The sequence below is a fragment of the Schistocerca cancellata genome, chromosome 1, assembly GCF_023864275.1.
Source record: "Schistocerca cancellata isolate TAMUIC-IGC-003103 chromosome 1, iqSchCanc2.1, whole genome shotgun sequence".
Classification (NCBI taxonomy): domain Eukaryota; kingdom Metazoa; phylum Arthropoda; class Insecta; order Orthoptera; family Acrididae; genus Schistocerca; species Schistocerca cancellata.
The window spans coordinates 1,134,045,277-1,134,069,559 of record NC_064626.1 but is presented as its reverse complement, the minus strand read 5'-3'; the positions used below and the strand labels follow the sequence as shown (position 1 = coordinate 1,134,069,559).

The 24,283-nt window shown below is 41.6% G+C and overlaps 1 protein-coding gene across 1 annotated transcript in view; it reads left to right on the top strand.

Annotated features, from left to right (window-relative positions):
- The window catches only part of LOC126133769 (putative inorganic phosphate cotransporter), a 171,680-nt gene that overhangs the window by 98,725 nt on the left and 48,672 nt on the right, over nucleotides 1-24,283 (top strand). The window contains exons 5-6 of the mRNA XM_049915190.1: nucleotides 14,062-14,149; nucleotides 14,519-14,742. Coding sequence (XP_049771147.1) covers nucleotides 14,062-14,149; nucleotides 14,519-14,742 — 312 coding nt within the window. The remainder of the gene's footprint in view (nucleotides 1-14,061; nucleotides 14,150-14,518; nucleotides 14,743-24,283) is intronic.

Here is a 24,283-nt window from a genome sequence, read left to right as displayed (position 1 = left end):
ATATTGAATTTAATTGATGAAAGGAGAAAATATAAAAATGCAGCAAATGAAGCAGGCAAAAAGGAATACAAATGTTTCAAAAATGAGATCAACTGGAAGTGCAAAATGGCCAAGCAGGGATGGATAGAGGACAAATGTAAGGATGTAGAGGCATATACCGCTAACGGGGAGATAGATACTGCCTACAAGAAAATTAAAGAGACCTTTAGAGAAAAGAGAACCACTTGTACGAATATCAAGAGCTCAGATGGAAAACCATTTCTAAGTAAAGAAGGGAAAGCAGAAAGGTGGAAGGAGTATATAGAGGGTCTATACAAGGGCGATGTACTGCAGGGCAACATTATGGAAATGGAAGAGGATGTAGATGAAGATGAAACGGGAGATACGATACTGCGTGACGAGTTTGACAGAGCACAGAAAGACCTGAGTCGAAACAAGGCCTCGGGAGAAGACAACATTCCATTAGAACTGCTGATAGCCTTGGGAGAGCCAGCCCTGACAAAACTATACCGTCTGGAATGCAAGATGGATGAGAAAGGCGAAATACCCTCCGACTTGAAGAATATAATGATTCCAACCCCGAAGAAAGCAGGTGTTGACAGATGTAAACTATCTGCTTAATAAGTCACCCCTGCATAATACTAACACAAATTCTTTACAGACGAATGGAAAAACTGGTAGAAGCTGACCTCGGGAAAGATTAGTTTGGATTCCGTAGAAATATTGGAAGACGTGAGGCAATACTGACCCTACGACTTATCTTAGAAAATAGATTAAGGAAAGACAAACCTACGTTTATAGCATCCGTAGACTTAGAGATATTGGTGACTGGAATATTCTCTTTCAAATTCTGAAGGTGGCGGGGGTCAAGTACAGGGAACGAAAGGCTATTTACAATTTGTACAGAAAGCAGATGGCAGTTTTACGAGTCGAGGGGCATAAAAGGAATGCGGTGGTTGCGAAGTGAGTGAGACAAGGTTGTAGCTTATCCCCAACGTTATTCAATCTGTATATTGAGCAAGCAGTAATGGAAACAAAAGAAAAATTTGGGGTAGGAATTAAAATCCATAGATAAGAAATTAAAACTTTGAGGTTGGCCGATGACATTGTAATTCTGGCAGAGACAGCAAATTACCTGGAAGATCAGTTGAACGGAATGTATAACACTACCGCCTGTTACTGCTATACCATAACCTTAAAGTAGGAGGCCGGTCGTGAATAAAACTATCTAGTTAAAGCAATTATGGTATAAAACAGCAGAGCAGTGTTACACTCTGAGAGGAATTTTGTTATGTTGACCGTGTTGTACCTAACGGGGGTGGCTTATCGGAAATGAAAGTCAAAATTACGTAAATACTTGAACAGTGCAAACAATATTTTTCCTATCTACACTGTTCAAAGAACAAGGAAAACGGTCGCCTTGCCTCTTAGGCAAGAGAATGATTGATATTCTTGTTCAAGAAATTAAGTATGAGTAACCTTAACGGACAAACACAACCTATCCTTTGCTACACGCGAGTGGAATGAACTCTGACACCTGCATATGTTCACGGTAAGATTTGAACTGACGGAGCAGAACAAACAATTTGCATAAATATAACAGATAACGGAACACATTATTACTTTCAGGGCTTATTCAAACTGAATGGGCTTTATAATATTACTATTAATATTCACTGCTGAATCATTAATTGAGCACAGGTTCAGTATTATTGGTCCTTGCTGACATAAAATTATAAACGTACTTCACAGCAAAATTATGAACTGCTCACAGGTTAAATATCTCTCAACTAAATACTATTAAATTTAGAATGAAAGTTAAATGGAATTCACTAACAAGTTACTTCTCACTGTCTTTTGAATGAAGAAATTATTGTTTTCATAAATAGTGGTAAAGGATAACCTGTGGATATTATTACACTATTAATATGCACTTTCAATACCCAAAAGAAACAAGTGCTTAGCAAGCATGGGTAATAACTTTCCGCAACTGCAATTCACGGCTTTTACTGCAGTGAGGCACAATGTTGACAAATTTGAAAGAAACTGACTCACCTTTTAAAATTTACTACAGTCAGCACTATGATCATTAACTAAGCAAAACATTATAAGCCTCAGCTTTAAGAACTTTTAATTATTAAAAGAAACAGCAAATTGTCTTTATTACCACAGTCTTCTACTTTCAAGTAAATGATTAAATAGGTGACTTTAAAACTCCAAAAAAACCTAACATTGGACTGTTTCCATCAGTGGGAGGCTTTCACAAAACTACATTTACTACCTCCCACAATTTCACTAAATCCACAGTAAATCTGAATACTCCCTTCTTACCAAAGATCAAACAACATTATTTAATTAACTATTTGGCTTTGAGGCTGCCATTTTTTTCCACAAACTAGGACACTCGGTAATCATAGTTCAAATGGAGAGGAACCTGAGAGGTGTTGTGACAGGGAAAAAATCAAGGTAGGTACATAAATTCAGTTATAAGTTACCTTATATTTGTGCACGCTAACACATCCAATGAGCTGATCCTTCACTGTACATTATTATAGTGTTCAACTACGATGATTGCGCAATGTGGTGGCGATTGCATGTTAGTAGGTGGATTTGCAGGTATAATCGCTGGACTCTGTCATTTCTTGGTGGCGATGATAATTCCAGAACATTTCCAGCTTTTCATCCATCCATCCGAGGCATTGGAAAGCAGCAGGAAAAGCCTCTCTCGGAACCAGCACAATATACAACTTTTACATGGGCAGTGCACAGTTTGGCATCTAGTTCCCGACTGACTCTGGTTCCATCTTTTCTACCTATGCCAACCACGCAGATTAAAACATTCGTCATTTCTCCAATGGCCCATCCATTGGTTGAGTAAACATGCACGTGTCCAGGAACAGGCTTTTGGTGTTTCCGACGTCGGAATTTTTTTGATGATGCGTTCCACGTGAAATAGCTCGGCGTCTCGGAGTAAAGTAGTGTTCTTGTAAATGGATCACTTGCGTATGTCGTGAAGAAGCTTGTCAGAGTTGTCGTCGGTGGTTGTTTAGCTCTCTGCGCTGCGCTTGCTGTCGTGAAATAAACCCGTTGTCCATTCTCCATGTGCACAGCTTAATGTTCACTGTGCGATGACGATCACGTATGGAGAATGAAAAGATTCTCCAAATCGCCTAATTGCTTCTGCCATAAGTTTTTATATGATATTGCGAAACTTCATCGTTCGCACCAGGAGCTGCAGTATCAAATAGAGCCATGTTGCTTCCTTTCGAGACGTACTTATTTGATGGATTTGACAGAGTTGCAGTACTCAACACTGCAATGCACTTGAGTATTTTGGAAATCCGCAGCAAATACAGTACAATCCAGCTGTTGCCAACTACAACGTCCTTATTTTTGACTTCCAGCTTCATCGTTATGGAGTTATCCTGCGCAGAGAGACCACGATAGACGGGGTAACCGTCACTGCCTACGAATGTGCCAGACAATAAAGACGCGGGTAACGTTTGGAGCATTGTTTTCGATCAAGCACGGTGATTCCCGGTTGTCATCGCCACATGGTCCATGAATCGCATTCGTAGTCAGTACCGCAGAGAACTCTGCATCTTTTTCGGGATCAGAAATTTATGCGCAAATGATGGCGTGCAAGTTCATTCGTTCTTATTTTCTCGACCACCCACTGGAGGATATGTGCATGGGGCAGTCCTATTCTCTGCCAGTCCATAGAGTACATTGAATATCGCACGTCCCCGGAGACATGAGATCTGGTAATGAAGTACAATGGCGCCTTGTGATTATTGGTGGTGTAATATCGTGGCGATCGCTGGATGGCTGACGGGGTAGCAGCAGATGCATGATTTCGATCCATTTTGGGTTGCAAGTGAATGTGACGGATAAGTCTGGTCGACCGTATTGGCACTCCTAGCATACGTCGCTGGCTAAATAATAAGTCGGCCAGTATTGTTTGCATTTCCAACTACGTTCATGATATCAAGGTGGATGAATGTAAACTTCCGTATGCAGTTCTTTCTGATTCAAACTTTATATGTCAGACGTTCCGTTTCCATTTCGTAGCACATATCAGCGGCGAACCGATAAGACAATTTGCAGCATTTCAATATGTGATTGGCCTAATTTTGACGAATTATCGAACAGAGGGATAAAAACCATACAGCTGACCTTTTTGTTTGTTTCTTGACCTATAAGTGAATAACGAATTTTTGTTAGATATTGAATTGAAGCACGATTAGCAGCATTACTACGTACCCATTAATGGATGAACCATGGTCTCAGTTAATGGATTAATCATCTTGATCAAAAAATTATATCCATCCTCCCCTCGGCAAAATATCAGCGGGTATTGCAATGCATCATACGAACAATGGGTTTTGCAGATACGTGGAAGATTATCACCATTTCGCCGTCGAACCATTATGTCGCGAGACACCAAATTCTCGCCAACAACCACAATGGCAACTTCATTCAACGTCTGTGTACTGCAGTGTCTTTTATGTTCGCCTACTGGTCTCTTGTCTGATCTGATCACTAATTTGTGATCATCTGAAGGCAACTTTCTAGTTCAGTTGATTGTGTTTGTGTATGAGTTGTAGTTGGGCAATAATCTCTCGATTTTCCTCACGGCTTATGGCGCAACGCTGATTGATATAATCTTCAGGATTTCTGAGGAAATAAATCAGAAGAAAATTGGATCAACATTCACTGGCGGCAACAATGCTCTTGTACGATGGTGAACCTGTCCTTGAATCTATAAACATGTAGGCAAGTTATTGATTTGCGAGCCTTGGTGAATCTTTGCGAACCGTTGAGGTTTCTTTGTTTGATGTGCCTGTGTAAGTGATCTGCGATTCAGACGATAAAGAATTTCCCTTAAAAGATCGGTAAAAACATCGTTCTTCGATATTATTCGCCCCAAATTATGTCATTTGGAATGAAGTGTTGTACTTTTGTGCACTGATCAGCCAGACCTACAATCCATATCACTCCTTCCAGGCGTAGCAGTATCTCCTGCCGAGGAATGACTGCTGTTCAGACATACACGATTTAATATTTCGTTCACCTTCAGCAACCGTAGTCGTATGTAAAGAAATAATAAGTAACTAGTTGCATATAAGAAATTTAATTTATTGTCTGGCTTTGGGCACTTAGTGTCCTTCTCCAAAAAGCTTAACCTTCTGAAGAAGGTCACTAAGAGCTCGAAACCAGTCAAGAAATTAAATTTTTTATATGCAACTGGTCGCTCATTATTTCGTTATTTACTCACGCACAGCGCATGCAGGATCAGTGAGCGTGCTGTCCGCGTGTAGAATGGGGAAGAAGCGCGATCTAACTGAGATTGACCTGAGTTCGAGTCTCGGTCCAGCACACAGTTTTAATCGGCCAGGAAGTTTCAATCTGATTAATTTTGTCTTTCATTTTTTAAAATTTTTGCACTTCTTATAGACGTCTTTCTAAAAGTATCAGAATTAATAGAACTTACCATTGTCAACATGTTTCCAAATGTATCTTAAGTTCCAAACGATCTTCCTTCTTTTAGTTACATAAGAAATTAGAAATTTATTGCAACTGACTAGAAAGGATGGAAGTGCCATGAAGTGATCATTAAGAAAATGAGATCACAGATATCTGATTATACGGACGTTATTCAGTAACTAACCAAATATGTGTAGAGCATTCATAGAGTTTTACTGTTCTGATGTGCAATTGGAGGTGAGAAAAAATGGAAAAATACTGTACATTACACTTTTTAAAATTATTCATCTACATTTCAATTTGTTTGTGCATCTTCAAGAATTCTGAAACTTATATCGTAAGAAAATGTTAAACGTCAGTCGAAATTCAATGTCTTTACCTCAACTTCTTTGCCAAATATTTAATAAATTAAAAACATTCATATATTATTCTTTAATAATTATATTATGTTATGTTACATGATTTCTTAGCAGCAATATCTCTGTTAAATAAGAGCTACTTCTATTCATTTAAACATTTAATTTTCATGTAAGCTTATGGCTAAGAAGAAATACCTACTTTTACTAATAATCTGATAGAAAGATTTAGAAATTAGAATTTGTTTGATAGTCTGTAAGCATTTCACAGTAAATCATTGTATGTCATACATAAAATCTCATTTTGTGATATTAATACAACAAGAAGTAGAAATCATTATCTTAAGGATCAGTGATAGTGGCTGGAGATGAAACGGATATGCAACAGCCAGCCATTATCAGGCCTGTCTGGCACAGTTTACTGTCTGGCTGGATACCAACCAGTAGGCCAAAATCTGAAGTATACTGGATTTTCAATAAATTATGAAAAGTCACAAAATCGACTTTGTTTAATTCACATATAAGATACTCTAAACAAGATAAGCATGGAGTATCTTCACATCAAAAGACCGAGAAAAAGGATTATTTTAACAAAAGAATAAATTAGTATTCATACTATTACTGATACTCATACTGTTGCAAGCTAGTCAAAGATAAATTCTGGTAGCTTTATCAGATTCTGACGCTAAGTCGCATTAGCTGACCACCAAATACAAGAATCACGATTGCGAATGATTTGAATTATCTTCAAATAACAGTTAATCCCACTTTCAATCGTGTTTGTTTCTTGACCATCACACTGACTATTATTATTTTCATTTACTGACACACTAAAGAAATTCCAAAACGTGTCGTGAGCTTCGCGAGCCATTGTTGATTCTATATTGTCTGCTCTACTTCTTTCAGCTGGCATTCGAGACTACCTGCTACTGATGGAAAATTCATCGCAGAATTCGTATAAGACCTTCTTTTGAGCCTTTTCAGTTTCAACAATCCCCAAGCAATCTGTGTTGAATCTAAAATCTAGAAAGTTTTCAGTCAAGTAATTTGGATCTTCATTTAAGGAACTGAAACGACTTTATAATCCTGCTCTGGTCTGCTGTAAGTGAGAGGTCCTTTGTGCTGTTTCAACCTTATATAACTACTTATTTAATGCCATAACAAGTAGTTTTACTTTGGATGTGTGGGAGAGATGAGAACTTATTTTTGTTATTTCTTCAAGGGCTTCAAAAGCTTAACTGAATTCTCCATCAAGAACTATTGATGAGACATTAAATTAGTAAAAGTACCATGAATAGCCAAATGTAGTGACATAGCCCGTTTTTGTTTCAAGAGGGGCTCTACCACATGAAAGGTGGTATTCACTCTCGTGCTGACATTTTCTCCTTCTGCTTCAGGTTGGATCTTCAATGACTTAGTTATAATCCTCTGAAGTGAATGGACCGAACATCTAGAAGGATTATACTCTACCTCCAAAACAACTTCGTCCATGTTAGCACCTCTGTCATAATGAGTAAATATACACACCGGCATCATACTCCCCATCCACCTAATGGTGTGTGGCGGAGGGTACTTACAGTATCATTATCTGATCACTCCAACCCTGTTCCACTAGCGAATAGTGCGCGGGAAGAATGATTGTCGGTAAGCCCCTGTGTTGGCTTTAATTTATCTAATTTTCTCCTCGTGGTCAATACGCGATATGTATGTGGGAGGAGGGGGGGGGGAGTAATATGTAGTCCGACTCCTCCTGAAAAGAACTGTCCCGAAATTTCAATAGTTAACTCTGTCCGTGATGCACAACGTCTCTCTTGTAACGTGGAGTTTATTTAGCATCTCCATAACGCTCTCTCGCTAGCTAAACGTTCCCGTGACGAAACGCGCCGCTCTTCGTTGGATCTTCTCTATCTCCTCTATCAGTTCTACCTGACAGGGATCCCAGATAGATGATGAATACTCAAGAATCGGACAGAAGGAGCGTGAGTCTGATGTCTGCTTTTCCCAGTATCTGTTTTACGAGTATATGGTTATGCCACTTAAGATCGCTCTGGGTAGTTACGCTTAGATATTTTACAACCGTCGCTGTCTCCAGCTGTTTGTCATCAATAGCGCAGCTGTACAGAAGTGTATTTCTTTTCTGTCACAGCATGCACCAATCATCAATTCTCTGCTGGTCGTTCTGCAAATTCATACTATCTTCTGGCGTTGCCACTTTGGTATAGACAACTGCATCATCTGCGAATAGCCTTAAAGAGGATCCGACGTTTTCTACTAGATCATTTATTTGTATGTATTGCAAACAGCAACGGTCCTATCACACTTGCCAGTGATACTCCGGTTATTACCTTTACATCTGTCGATTATGTTCCGTTAAAAGCGACGGGTTGAGTTCTGTCTGGAAGAAAGTCTTGAATCCAAGCGCAAGTCTGCTCCGATACACCATAAGCACGTATTTTTTTTCATTAAACGGCAATGCGGGACGGTGTCAAGTGCCTTACTGAAATCAAGGAACAAGGCATCAACCAAAGCGCCGTTGTCAACTGCGCTGTGGATCTCATGGAGGAACAGAGCGAGCTGAGTTTTGCAGGATCTCTATTTGCGGAATCCATGTTGATTTTTATAGAGGAGATGTTCATTTTCCAAAAACGTCATAATTCTTGAGCATAAAACATGTTCCATCAACAGGTTGACGTCAACGATATAGGTATATAATTGTGTGGATCTGTCTTACGGCCTTTCTTAAAAACGGGAATGACTTCCGCTTTTTTCGTCAGATGCCTTTCGCTGCTCAAGCGATCTACGGTAACTTACTGCTAGAAGGGAAGCAAATTCTTTTGAATAATCTTTATAGAATCTTATAGGTATTTCATCTGATCCTGACGCCTTTCCACTAGTAAGCGATTGTAGCTGCTTTTCAGTTCCGCGATAGGTTATCTCAATATCTGCCATTTCGACGTTCGCACGTTGATGGAAAGCAGGGACAGTGTTACGATCTTCCGCGGCGAAACAACTTCGGAAGACCGAATTCAGTATTTCGGCCATCTCTCTGTTATCTTCCATTTTGGTGCCGGTGTGGTCGCTGAGAGAATGAATAGATGATTTTTGCCCACTTACTGATTTTACGTACGACGAAAAAATCTCTTAGAGTTATCACTCATGCCGGTTGACAATGTCTTACTTTCAAAATCATTGAACGCTTCTCCCATTGCTCTCCTTACGCTCATTTTCGCTTCGTTCAGCTTTTGTTCGTCAGCTAGGTGGTTTTTACTTATCTTCAATCTGAGATGAAGTGCTCTTTGTTTACTTAACGCTTTTCTAACATGGCTATTAAATCATGTTGCATCTTTCTCATTCCTTAAAACCTTACTCGGAACAGAGTTGTCTAGCGCATATAGAACGATGTCTTTGAATTTTTTCCATTTGTTCTTCACATCTTCGTCCTCATCACCGAATATTTGATGCTGACTGTGAGGTATTCTGAAATTTGTATCCTGTCACCTTTGCTGAGCAAATATATCTTCCTATCTTTTTTAACATTCCTTCTAGGAACCATCGTCATGAATGCTGTCACAGCCTTGTGATCACTGATACGCTCCTCTACGTTAACTGATTCGGTAAGTTCAGGTGCGTTTGTTGCCAGGAGCTCTAAGACGTTACCCTCTTGAGTTGGTTCTCTATCTGCTCAAGGTGATTTTTGGACAAGACATACAGGACAATGCCACACGAATCCCTGTCTCTGGTACCAGTTTTTATGGCATAACACTCCCAATCTATAACTGGTAAGTTGAAGTCACCCCCTGTGAGAATGGCTTGAGCAGGAAAATTACGAATGATATTCTGCAAGTCCTGTCTGAAGCGCTCTAAAACTACAGATCCTGACCGAGGTGGTCTATAGAAGCAACCGATTACCATTTTTGACCGTTCTTTGATACTCGATTTGCAAATGCATTTTCCTTTGGAAAACATCCCTGCGATCTGCGACAGAATAAACCTTCTTTTTGACGCAAAAAGAGACAGCCAGAGGTGCAACTAAAACTGATGTTCATTTAGTCCGTGGCTGGTTTCGGGCTGTGGCCAATCTCAAACCAACCAATGTTTGCCGAGTAAAAGGTCCGCCAAAATAGCAGTAAACAAAGTGCATATGTATGCATATGGTCGCAGCCACCATTCGTAAATCAATGTTCACATTAACTAACGTTAGGTAGGAACATACGCTTATGTACTCACTTTGTTCACTGCAATGTTGACGGATAGTTTATTTGGCAAACTCTGGGTGTAGCCCAAAATTCGTCACCGACTGAATGAACTTTCTAAACACACCTCTGGTTGGTAATAAGCGAATGGTATGGCTACGTTGTGTGCACGATTCCACTTAGCGCACGTAACGCAGTTTGAACCAAACATGTAGGGAAATGTTCTATTACTCAGCAAGGGTTTAGACTTCAGAAGAATAGCTACCATTAATGTTTACAAAATATTCCATTGAGGTAGGAAGGGGACCTCTATCTTGGAATATACAGGGTGAGTCACCTAACATTACCGCTGGATATATTTCGTAAACCACATCAAATACCGACGAATCGATTCCACAGACCGAACGTGAGGAGAGGAGCTAGTGTAATTGGTTAATACAAACCATAAAAAAATGCACGGAAGTATGTCTTTTAACACAAACCTACGTTTTTTTAAGTGGAGCCCCATTAGTTATGTTAGCACATCTGAACATATAAACAAATACGTAACCAGTGCCGTTTGTTGCATTGTAAAATGTTAAATACATCCGGAGATATTGTAACCTAAAGTTGACCCTTGAGTACCACTCCTCCGCTGTTCGATCGTGTGTATTGGAGAGCACCGAATTACATAGGGATCCAAAGGGAACGGTGATGGACCTTAGGCACAGAAGAGACTGGAACAGCACATTACGTCCACATGCTAATACCTTTTTATTGGTCTTTTTCACCGACGCACATGTACATTACCATGAGGGGTGAGGTACACGTTCGACGGGTGTTTCATAGGACGTGGAGGACGCCCGTTCTCCTGATCTTACACTTCTGGACTTTTCTGTGGTGTACGTTAAAGGAGAATGTGTACCGTGATGTGCCTACAACCCCAGAGGATATGAAACAACGTATTGTGGCAGCGTGCGGCGACATTACACCAGATGTACTGCGGCGTGTACGACATTCATTACGCCAGAGATTGCAATTGTGTGCAGCAAATGATGGCCACCACGTTGAACATCTATTGGTCTGACATGTCGGGACACACTCTATTTCACTCCGTAATTGAAAACGGAAACCACGTGTGTACGTGTACCTCACCCCTCATGGTAATGTACATGTGCGTCAGTGAAAAAGACCAATAAAAAGGTGTTAGCATGTGGACGTAATGTGCTGTTCCAGTCTCTTCTGTATCTAAGGTCCATCACCGTTCCCTTTGGATCCCTATGTAATTCGGTGCTCTCCGATACACACGATCGAACAGCGGAGAAGTGGTACTCAAGCGTCAACTTTAGGTTACTATATCTCCGGATGTAATTAACATTTTGCAATGCAACAAACGGCACTGATTGCGTATTTGTTTATATGTTCAGATGTGCTAACAAAACTAACGGGGTTCCATTTAAAAAAAAACGTAGGTTTGTGTTAAAAGACATACTTCCGTACATTTTTTTTATGGTTTGTATTAACCAATTACACTAGCCCCTCTCCTCACGTTCGGTCTGTGGAATCGATTCGTCAGTATTTGATGTGGTTTACGAAATATATCCAGTGCTAACGTTAGGTGACTCACCCTGTATAGAAACTGTTCTCTGAAATTGTATTTATTGGAATCACTTTTTTACATAGTGGGTCATTACAAAGCACAAGGTCAATCTCAGGTATCGCCTATCCAGACAAGAGGATCCTTGTATTAAAGTTCTCAAATAACATAAGAGGCTGGCGTGCTGTGTTTTATCTGCTCTCGCTGTTCTTGCAAGAATTTAACTACAAGTATATTGGCCCTCTTCGTTCTCCGCTCAGGAGATTTATGAAAAGAATTCAGCCACTCTTGAGTGAATTTTGGAGTCGGGTGAACAAAGTGTTCACACCAATATATCTCCTTTCCCTGTCGTCACGTCAGAGCCGGCCTCTGACTACACTCGAAGACGTCTCAAGGGAAAGTGCCTGTCGCGCTGGGCAGTTGTGCGTCTCCTCAACTTAGCTTCCCCTCCCTCTGAGGGTGGGGTTGGATACCGGATGGGACAGCCAATGGCAGTTGCTCTTTCATTTCTAGTAGCCAAGGCTGTCCACTCAGCAAATGGCTTAATAAGTACAGTGTCGTACAATTCGCTGGCCTTCAAGTGAACAGCTAGGTCTGTTACCTCCGTTATTAACTCCACACTGGTAAGTTATGTCCTCACGCGCCGCTCACGTGACATACTGTTCTTTCCCCGGTTCTCTGCCGTGTCCGTCACTTGCGCTTGACTTTCACTAGGCTGTGGCGCTGCAGGCCACGGTGTTACAGCGTGACTAACTAAAACTGGCATCCCCTCCAGTGATGCTTCCACCCTGTTTCTACGTAACACAAACATGCAAATTTACGTAAGGGAGTTACTCTCGTCGCTCTCTATGCCACGCGTATTAAATCCCAAACAAAAGTCCGTCCATGTTTCAAAACAAGACTGTAAACGACACATAGAACTGAGGCACCCGACATATAAGGTGTCCAGAATCCTGACACCTTACAACATCAATTTTAGTTTCAACCCTGGCTGTCTCTTTTTGCGTCACAATCTGTCAGTGAGTTGCTGTCCCACTATATCCAGCACACTAGAGTTATGTAAGCTTCTTTGCTGTATTTTCTCCATCTTCAGAACCTTAATAAAGCGTCCCACCAAGAACTCCATGTTTCAGTTGCGATGGGAAGCTTGTTCTCAGAATCTTGTAAATTCGGTCCTTTCTATGATAGATATTGGTTCGTAGTATAGTGCAATCATATCTGTATTAAATAATAATATTTTTTGCCTTTTACATTGTGTACGTCCCAAAGCAATTCCTGGCATATTCTTTTTGTTGAAGATGAATTTGTATTGGGGGTGGCTGAAGACAATGAAGCTTTGAGGGAGGCTGTAGCTTTATTAACTGCTTAAAATTTATCTGGATGTTTAGTTGTCAAATGATTTTTCATACCTAAAGCACCTGTTAGGGAAAAACAATATGTCGTTAGGATTAAATTATATTACATATTGTCTATTACTTCAAGTGGTTTCTTATAACTACATTTTACAAAAACATGTACGTATCCCAAACAAAAATGAAATGAAATGAGAGTATGGCATCGTTGGCCAAGAAGCCCCATCTGGGGAAGTTCGACCGCCAAGTGCAGGTCTTATTTCAGTCGACGCAACATTGGGCGACTTGCGCGCCGGTGATGAGGATGAAATGAGGATAAGGACAACACAACACCCAGGCACCGAGCGGAGAAAATCTCTAACCGGGCCAGGAATCGAACACGGGCCTGCTTGCATAGAAGGCGAGCATGTTTCCACCCAGCTAATCAGGCGGACAATTTTAAATAAACCGAATATTCGTCAAATAGATACCTACTTAACGGTATCAATTGTCATATCTATGGAAAAATACCTTGTTTATCAGTGTAATAAAACAATTCAAAAGAAAAGAATAGAAGACAAACTAGGGCGTTGGTATGTATATCCTCTTTTTATTTCTTCACTTTCAATTCAGCCAAAAAAAAAGGAATATAAGAAAAATTTTAATTTTCAACGATTATAACAAAATATTAGCATATGGGCAATCTCTTCTTTACCGATGACATTTTTTGTAATTTACCTTGCTATGAACAAATAGTTTTCAGATATACATCACATTACGACAAGTTAAAGTATTCGCATTTCGTAAGAAATCAAATAGTTGAGTCACTCAATTGATATGTAATTCGTTCGCTTCACTTTTGAACGACGATGCCCGAATTCACCCGAATCTGTCCGATCGTCCGCGCCTGACTTCTGTGGGCTCGCTCACACTACACATTACGACATACTGCGTGGAAATTTTCAGCCGATTGTCGACCGAACATCCAGCTAACAGCATGGCCGGACATCTGGTATGCGGCCACACAGCTATCCGTTTCATCTCTGGCAATGACAGTACTGCTGCGATGTTTTCTTTCCCTAAATTTTGTCTTACCATAAGTTTCCTTGGTATTTTAGGGTTTCGTATACCCATGCACACATTCCTTGCTGGCAAAATGGATCCCACCCAAAGAAAATTATGTTTTGGGAACCGCTGTTTACACAGGTAATTTATGTTCAGTGTGGCTATTTAATTTGCTTCTAACTGTTTCATGTGTATATAGTTTCAACGCAAGTGAAAGATGTAAGGACAGTTTTGAGAAATCTGTTATTAGCTCAGTGAAAAGTATGAGAAACATTCTACTATTCTACAGCTGCAAAATTATGGAGTTCTATTTTCTTCAGTGTCTCAGGAAGTGTACTTTTAATCTGAAGTGGCTGAAGACATATAACTTTGCAAGCAGTTGCTTTCAACAGCTTCGTCATTTGAATGAATATTAATCAGTTTAATGCATTTAGTCTTGGCAGTGGAACGATCAGCTGTTCCTTTTCAAAATGAAGCTGTAATGATACCGTTTTCTCGGCATTCCTGTAGGTGATCAACTGGGCACAGTAGTAGCAATGGTGATATCAGGAGCATTAGCTCAGAGCGCCGTTGGATGGCCATCTATCTTCTACTTCTTTGGTGGACTTTCCATTCTCTGGGGAGTGATGATATTCTGGCTTGGAGGGAATACCCCATCTGGACACAAGCATATTTCCAGAGCAGAACTTACTTATATTGAAGAATCTCGGAAGGATGTCTCACGTGAAAGGAAGGTACGATACAAATTATTTCTTACGAAGTACATACTTTTGTTGAATATGTTATTGCTGAGGGAGTTTTATGTATGTTTTTTACAGAAGTTTCCAACGCCGTGGGTATCAATTTTCACATCACTGCCCGTATTCGCTCTCGCAGTAGCCACTATGACGCAGTGCTGGGGATTCTATACGCTCTTGACAGAGACACCAACGTATTTGAGTAATGTTCTTGGGTTTGACATTGCATCTGTAAGTAAAACAGTTTACATCATCAAATGTACTTGGATGTAAAATATGTGACAGAAGTTGTTAACTGAGGAACTGATTATAAAGAGTTTTGTCCATCCTTTGATCCATTGCACATATCAATACTCTGAGGTGCTTTAGACTTTGCTGATAACTTTTTAAATGAGCCTGGAAAAAATCATAGATGTTGCGAAAATTACTGAAACTGTTACTGATAATCAAATAATGAATCATTATGAAACCTATCCGGCCCACCAACGATGGTAGCTCCAGCTTACGTTGCCTAACGATGCAGTGAAATAAACACGTCGTAGATATAAACAAATTTCACTCCATTCTAGCGGACGGACGAATGCCAGAATTTCTCAGTGTCTTACCTGAAGTACCAAGAGTGATGAATATGACATTCTGTGTTGTCACAGCTGTATCAGTGGTGTTAAATGGCTCTAAAGGAGATGTACATTGTTGTGCAAAAGTTTTGCGACAGCGTTATGTACATATACAAATGGCTCTAACATCGCGTACACAACGTTTAGAAGGGGAGTGCATTGGGGGAGCTGTCATTTGTGATTCATATGAGAATGTTTCCGTCGTGATCACGGCCGCGCGACGGGAACTAACAGAGTTTGGAAGCGGAATGTTAGTTGGAGCTAGATGGGTGGGATACTGAGGCGTAGCGCCATAAACCCATCCTACCTTGGAGGCGGTTAAGTGGGAGATGTGTCTCACAGCTGGATAGCGACAGATGGTGACGCGAGACTGGACGCGCACGTAGTTTATGTATCAGCCGATATAGAACAATATTGGATAGGGGGACTGTGATTTTAGTTTGTATTGTGCCCACTAGAGTGCACTACAGCAATTGAATGTTTTTCATAAACTGTTCTAGTATTTTCGTAAAGTGTTATTATGTCTTTTTGGGTATGTAAAATGTTATAAATGTGTTTTAGCAGTATGAATGATGCGTGATTGTGGTTTAAGGTTAATAGGAAGATAATTGTTTAACGAGTTATGTAGTAGGATTTAGTGTGGGAACATTTCGAAGAAGTATGTATATGGACAAAGGGGATTTTTGTAGAGTAGATTTGTAAAGTAAGTTTATGGTAAAGGGAAAGTTAATTCAGTAAATAACTTAATGCATAAACAAAACTACAGCATATTAGATAATTACGTCGGTAAAAAGCGCAGTCATGAGGTTTACTATTTTGCGATTGGTTATGGATGAAAAGCACGGACTGATGCGTGAGAATGTTGTTTTGCTATTGGCTGTTGAGTAAAGTAACAAATGGTATAGCAATATTCTTCGCGCGCCTTTCTCTGCTGGTAGAGAAGACTTAGAGTATTCTAGAGAGGAGTCGAAGCCTAGCCATGAAACAGTTCGGACGTGTGTAGTAGTAGTTCCGATGGAAATGTTAAGTTGCCGGATCTAGCAGTGTTTCATACATCAAAAATGAGGTAAAGTGACGGCATAATTATTCCGATGGGTGTGTAGAAATTTCGGAATTTTTAAGTGAATTTTGTGATGAGAAAAGACTTATATTCCGCGTGGCGTATTGAGCAGGTCGGTGGCTAAAAACTGTGACTGTATTTGGTACCGACAGACTTAATATTTGGCGAGCATTATCAATCAAAAACAATCAGTATTTTTGTAGGTATTACGTTTTCGGGACATGGGTTGGGTTGGGTTGTTTTCGAGGAAGAGACCAAACATCGAGGTCATCGGTCTCATCGGATTAGGGAAGGACGTCGGCCGTGCCCTTGCAGAGGAACCACCCCGGCATTTGCCTGGAACGATTTAGGGAAATCACGGAAAACCTAAATCAAGATAGCCGGACGCTGGATTGAACCGTCGTCCTCCCGAATGTGAGTCCAGTGTGCTAACCACTGCGCCACCTCGCTCGGTTTTCGGGACATGCAACACCATAAACTTGCTAACGTGAGTGAAAGGGATTATGAGTGACTGTGTTAAGACTAGCACGGGCTTGGCATTGGTACTTGTTCACCTAATTTTCAGAATATATTAATTGAGGACAAAATTTCCAACCTTTCATTTGTGTGAAAACTTTCCCCCTAAACGTAGATTAGTGACTTAAATTGCAGCCTGGTTCACGTCAAAGTACAGTAGGTTTCACTCGGCTTTCCTACTGATGATCTGCTGAGACAATGTTCACAGGTAGGTGCAGGTCCGTCGTAAAGGGACGGAAAGAACCGCGCCGCCGCAATACTCCATTTCAGAAATCGTTAGGGAATTTAATGTTCCGAGATCCACAGTGTGAAGAGCGTGCCGTGAATACCAAATTTCAGGTATTAACTGTCACCAGGGACTACGCCATCACTTAACGACCGAGAGCAGCTGCGTTTGTTTATAGCTGTCAGTGCTAACAGACAAGCAACAATGCGTGAAATAGCCGCAGAAATCAATGTGGGACGTACGACAAAAGTATCCGTTACAACGGTGCGATAATGGGCTTTGGGGCAGACGACCGACGCGAGTGCCTTTGCTAACAGCGTGACATCGCCTGCAGCGACTCTCCTCGACTAGTGGCCGTAATTGTAGCGCTCGAGTATGGCGCAGACCCCATGAAGCCATGGCAGGCTGTCCACAAGCACTGTGCAAGCAGTTGGTAGTTCCGTAATGGTGTGCGCTGTGTTTATGTGGACTGAAGTGGGTCCTATGGTGCAAGTGAAAGGCCATTGGCTGGAAATAGTTTTGTTCGGCTACTTGGAGGCAGTTTTCAGCCGTTCGTGGACATACGAGGTGTGGCTAGAAAAAAACCGGACTAGTACTGGTGAAACAATAAAATGAATGCAATAAGGCTGAAAGTCGCGTGGCCTGTCACGTGACTCTCGCTCCGCCTACTGCTCGAGTTACATCTGCCTCCTGCACTCAGTCTGCCCGTGGCGTCTGTTTTAAGTAGTTGACGTTTTGGCTGTGCGTCGGAAAATGTTGAGTGTACAGAAAGAACAGCGTGTTAACATCAAATTTTGTTTCAAACTAGGAAAATCTGCAAGTGAAACGTTTGTAATGTTACAACAAGTGTACGGCGATGATTGTTTATCGCGAACACAAGTGTTTGAGTGGTTTAAACGATTTAAAGATGGCCGCGAAGACACCAGTGATGACACTCGCACTGGCAGACCATTGTCAGCAAAAACTGATGCAAACATTGAAAAAATCGGTAAACTTGTTCGACAAGATCGCTGCTCTGCTCTGATTGTTAAGCAGCGATCTTGTCGAACAAGTTTACCGATTTTTTCAATGTTTGCATCAGTTTTTGCTGACAATGGTCTGCCAGTGCGAGTGTCATCACTGGTGTCTTCGCGGCCATCTTTAAATCGTTTAAACCACTCAAACACTTGTGTTCGCGATAAACAATCATCGCCGTACACTTGTTGTAACATTACAAACGTTTCATTTGCAGATTTTCCTAGTTTGAAACAAAATTTGATGTTAACACGCTGTTCTTTCTGTACACTCAACATTTTCCGACGCACAGACAAAACGTCAACTACTTAAAACAGACGCCACGGGCAGACTGAGTGCAGGAGGCAGATGAAACTCGAGCAGTAGGCGGAGCGAGAGTCATGTGACAGGCCACGCGACTTTCAGCCTTATTGCATTCATTTTATTGTTTCACCAGTACTAGTCCGGTTTTTTTTCTAGCCACACCTCGTAATGGTTCCAAAAAAAGGTGTCATGTCACTGGGACACAGTTATTCGCGATCGGTGTGAAGAACATTCTGGACAATTCGAGCGGCTAATTTGGCCACTCAGATCGACCGAAATGAATCCTACCTGACATTTATGGGACATAATCGAGATGTCAGAGCGTGCACATTCTGCACCTGCAACACTTTCGCATTTATGGACTTCTCTAGAGGCAGCATGGCTCTGTATTTCTGCAGGGGACTGACAACGGCTTGTTGATTCCATGGCACGTAGAGCTGCTGCACAATTCGCCGGGAAAAAGGACGTCCGTCGCTATGTTGGGAGGTACCCCATGACTTTTGTCACCTCAGTGTAGTCTTAGTACACTTTCGTAACACTTTATGTTGTAATAATTAGCGCTCGCATCAACATCCACCTCTACAGAAATAATAAATCGCAGGAAAAGGCGGTATAAACTGGGCGATCAAGATCTTGTACACTCAGCAGAAAAAAAAAAACAGAGGCCACTGTAGACAAAACGGAACAAAATTCGATCCATTTGGCAACAGCAGGAGAGTAACTGGTTAAGACAGAGAAAGTGAGCCATTAATTCAGAAATTGTGGGATATTCTACACTCACTCTGTAGCTGCATTGCCCCACGTGTATGACTGCTGATTTGACTGAATGGAAGAGAGAATACCTATTGCATATGAGACAGATTACAGACCTAACTGAACGTTCGAGAAAAGATGAATGCAACTGGGTGTCCACATATGTGAGGCACAGAAGTTATAAGACTTTTAAGAATGCGTTTATAACGACTCACTTTCTGTCTTTCTGGCTTATCTGTTTAACTGCATTTAACCAAAAGTGAAAGATTTATGGAATGCACATCAATGCCAAAGAATTACCTGCCACGGATGTATCGAATCTTGTAATTGTGGAGCATACTGCCTCACGTCTATTTTCTCACCGCGTAATGTTTTGGGGAAAGGAGCGGCGATCTGCAAATGCTTAGCTTTTTTCTGTTTCAGCGAATAAATTCACTAGAAAGAAATTAGGAGAATGTTTACCCAAAACATTTAATCGAATACGTACTGCACGTAAGCTGCGCTATAATTTAAATATATTTCTTCTTACGGTGCCTTATGTCAGACACCACCAAAATAAATATCTGGAGAGCAATTTTTCTCTCTTACACTCTCCACGCCATTAGCCTTTTGCTCCATTCTCCCAAAAATAAAAAATAAACTAAGCACTAACTGTTTAAATTATACAAACATCCCTCTTTTACTTTTCTACTCTTCATTACTGCGAATATCTATGAAATAGTTCAATTTCAAATTCCATGTTTCATCACCTATACTTCACACTCACACCATCTGTGCCTCGTAACCTTCTCTGACTACCCAAACATAAATGGAATTTACGTCTTCTTTGCTTATTTTTAAAAATCTTTTATTTTTTAATTTTCTCCCTGTTCCTTGCTATCTTTCTCCCTTCTTCCTTCCTATATCTCTCCCTCTCTTTCTGTTTCTCTCTCTGTCTCTGTCTCGAGCCTCACTCCCACACCTCTCTCTCTCTCTCTCTCTCTCTCTCTCTCTCTCTCTCTCTCTCTCTCTCCCTCTCTCTGTCCCTTTTTCTCCGTCTTTCGATTCGAGGGTATAAGACAAGTCATGGCGTCCAGAAAGACGCAGGACACAATGGTTAATTTCGGAAGCATATCGAATTCTCAAGGCACATTTGTGGGAATTGAAGAAGTTACTCTTTGGATACAATCAAAGTCTAAAACCTCTAAGTTATGTCCCTTTGCACGAGATGGCGGTTCAACAACGGTTTCTGACTTCTTAAGGCGGATGCTGTTGCTTACTACAGATATGAGAGACTTTACAAAGGCAACGGTCGGCAATGATGGCTTATTGGCAATTTTGTAATTCCAAGCAGAGTCTCCACGAGACTTGAAAGAGACTGATATTATTAACAGAAGGCAGACTCGCCGTGTACATAACTGGCGGTCAGAGGCTTCTTAAAAAGAAAATGAGCAATATTGTTACAGTGAGGACAGATGTGTTTGTTTTATTGTGACTAGTGGATTTTTCCGATTTGATGTTTTGGACATTGGACCTGAACTTTTTTTCTGTAATTTTTGATAACATTGCAAGTCGAACGTGGTAGCAATGTATACCGAAGTGACAAAAGTCATGCGACACCTCCTAATATCGTGTCAGCCCTCCTTTTGCTCAGCGTAGTGCAGAAACTCGTCGTGGCATGGACTGAACAAATTGCTGGAAGTCTCCAGGAGAAACACTGAGCCATGCTGCCTCTATAGCCGTCCATAACTGATGGAGTACCGTTGATGCAGGATTTTGTGCACTAAGTGACCTCTCAATTATGTCCCACAAATATTTGATGGGATTCATGAAGGGCGATCCGGGTGGCCAAATCATTCGCTCGAGTTGTCCAGAAGGTTCTTCAAACTGATCGCGCACAGTTGCGGCCTTGTTACATGGTGCATTGGCATCCATAAAAATTCCATCGTTGATGAGAACGTGAAGTCCATGAATAGCTGCAAATGGTCTCGAAATAGCCGAACAAACCACAGGGCCCATTACACTATTGAGCCACCATCAGCTTGCACAGTGCCTTGTTGCCAACTCGATTACATAGCTTCGTGTGGTCTGTGCCACACTCGAACCACACCGTTAGTTCTTACCAACTGAAATCGGAAGTTATTTGATTAGGTCACGGTCTTCCAGTCGTCTAGGTCTAACCGATATCGTTACAAGCCCAGAAGAGTCGCTGCAGGCGATGTCGAGCTGTTATCTTGCCAAATTTTGCCCACTGTCCTAACTTTTTTTTGTACGCCTCCCATTGATTTATATGGTCATTTCACGCAAGCTTGCTCGTTTGTTAATAGCGAAAAATCTTCTCAAACGCCGCTGCTCTCGATCGTTAAGTGAAGGCCAGCACCGACTGCGTTGTCAGTGGTGATAGGTAATGCGTGAAATTTGCTGTTTGTGGCACACTCTTGACACTGTGAGTCTCGGAATATTGAATCACCTAACGATTTTCGAAATAAGGTATCCCAAGCGTCTACCTCAACCAACATTCGGCGTTCAGGGTCTGTTAATCCCCATCGTGTGGGCATGATCGCGACTGAAACCTTCTCACATGAATCGCCTGAATACGAATGACAGCTACGTCAACGCATTGCACGCTTATACTATTTATACGCGATGTCACCGCCATCTGTATATGTGCATAACGCCCATGACTTTTGTCGCCTCGCCGGCCGATGCGGTCGAACGGTTCTAGGCGCTTCAGTCTGGAACCGCGCGACCGCTACAGTCGCAGGTTCGAATCCTGCCTCGGGCATGGATGTGTGTGACGTCTTTAGGTTAGTTAGGTCTAAGTAGTTCTAAGTTCTAGGGGACTGTTGACCTCAGACGTTAAGTCCCATAGTGCTCAGAGCCCTTTGAGCCATTTTTTTGTCACCTCAATGTATTTCTCTGATTCAGTGATAGGATTTTCCATTTTGACAAGGTAACCTGTTTGTTACAGAGCTGATGACGTTTTGTTACTTTTGTTTCGCGTCTCGCGTGTCCTATTCTAAGCTACATAGGTGCATAAAACCTAAGGAGGAAAAGAATTTTCCCATGATTTGTCACTACGAAGTAAGATAGCTCGATGAAACTTGGACCATACATAGAAAGAACAGCTGCAGTAAAGTGCAGAAGGTAACTGAAGGTAATAGGCTATAAGGCGGTCAGAAATGACTTATTCTAGTCAGCGCGATTCGTGATGGTCCCCTGGACATTACAAAAGGTGGGACGTGGTGCTTAATTGGGTATGTGATCACCAGGTATGGCAGTGTATGCTCTGCAACGTGTTGCCATGTTGGCCACAAGGTTGGTAAGGAGTTGTTCATTCCCTCCACCAGCGCCGGTGACAATGCTGGAATGCTGAATGGTCGATGCTGCATGCGGACGATATGTAATACGTCTTCTCCAATTCATCCTGCATGTGCTCGATGGGATTTAAGGCGGGGCAACTTTCAGGGAAGTCCATTCCGCGACTACCCTCTCGTCCCATTGGCTTCTTCACCCGCCCTGTTCGAGACGGCCTTACTTGTCATCCACAAAAATGACGTCAGGGCCGAATCCATCACCAAGTGGACGAACATAGGGAAGGAGAGCAAGATCACAGTAACGTTGACGAGTGAGTGTATTTTTCTCAAAGATTTTGGGGACAGTACACCCGTGCAACATTATACCTCTCCACATCACAACTGGACAAACAACTGGACAAACAAAACGTCAGTGCTGCACGTATCCTCATATGACTAGAGCTGGGAACTCGGAATGCATGGGGAACATTGTCGAATAGGAAGGCTTGTGTGGTCCAGGTGTTATGGTGTGGTGAGGCGTAAATCACGTGGGCGTACTGACCTCCACATCTTTGAACACGGTACACTGGCCGGTCGAGGTTATTGTGACACTGAACTCCTCCACCACGTGTGTGTGTTCGGTTGTGTATTCACCCTCGACTTCATTTTTAGAATATGACAATGCGCGACCGTATCGAATACCGCAGGCAGAGCAGCTCATGGAAAGAGAGGATAATTGGCGAATGGACTTGTCTCCCCCTTCCACAGACCTAAATTCAATCGAGCACGTGTGTGATTCGTTGGCAAGACGAATTGCAACACGTCCACAGGCACCAGCGACCATTCTGCAGCTGTCAACCATGCTGGCGGAGGATTGGGACTCCGTACGACAAGAACTCCTTATCAAACTTGTGGTCAGCATCGGAGCACGTTACAAAGCATGCGCTGCCGTCTGTGGTGGTCATACTTTCTACTAAGAACCATATACCGCAGTTTGCAAGGTCCAGGGGGCCACATGAAGCGCACTATTGTGTTATTATTTTCCTTGAATAAAAGTGTCATTTCTGTTCGTCTCATTGCGTATTTCCTTCAGTTGTCTATTGTAGTATACTGTAGTAGTTCCTCCTATGTTTGGTCCAAGTTTCGTTGAGTTGTGCCATTTCACAATGGAACGTCACACAAAAATTACCTTCGTCCTTAAGTTTTGCACACTAGTGTGTTTCATTTATACTCGAATGTTGGGAGTTGATCTGGGTCTTGTAACTCCTCCGATTTATTATTTTAGCCGATCTGATCTGACCGAATAGCAGCCCAATAATTATTAATTAATGTGACCGTGTACCTAATGGGGCTGGCAATCGGATTTGACTGCTACGGAGTTGTTACATTCCATTTTGTCCTTCTCAAATGCTGTAATAATGAAATGTCTGGTGACAAGAATAACGCCAACACAGCTTCACTAATTAAGACCTATATTCGTCTCAAAAACAGAAGAAAAAGGAGACAGCCACTGCCTTCGTCATACACTTTTAATAACGGCTAATCTCATCACAGGCTTCCTCGCTATTCATTATCGTCACACGCAAATTCAATCACTGTAATCCAACACTGCAATCCAACACTGCAAATCCAAAATAATGCCGGCGCGGTAGACGCGAAATCAAAATAACGGCACAGAAATATCACTGATCACTCTCGTAATTATACTTTATCACTTTCCCGTATTATTCTAACACAAAGGGGTCAAACCGCGGTGATGGCCACTCCATTTGTC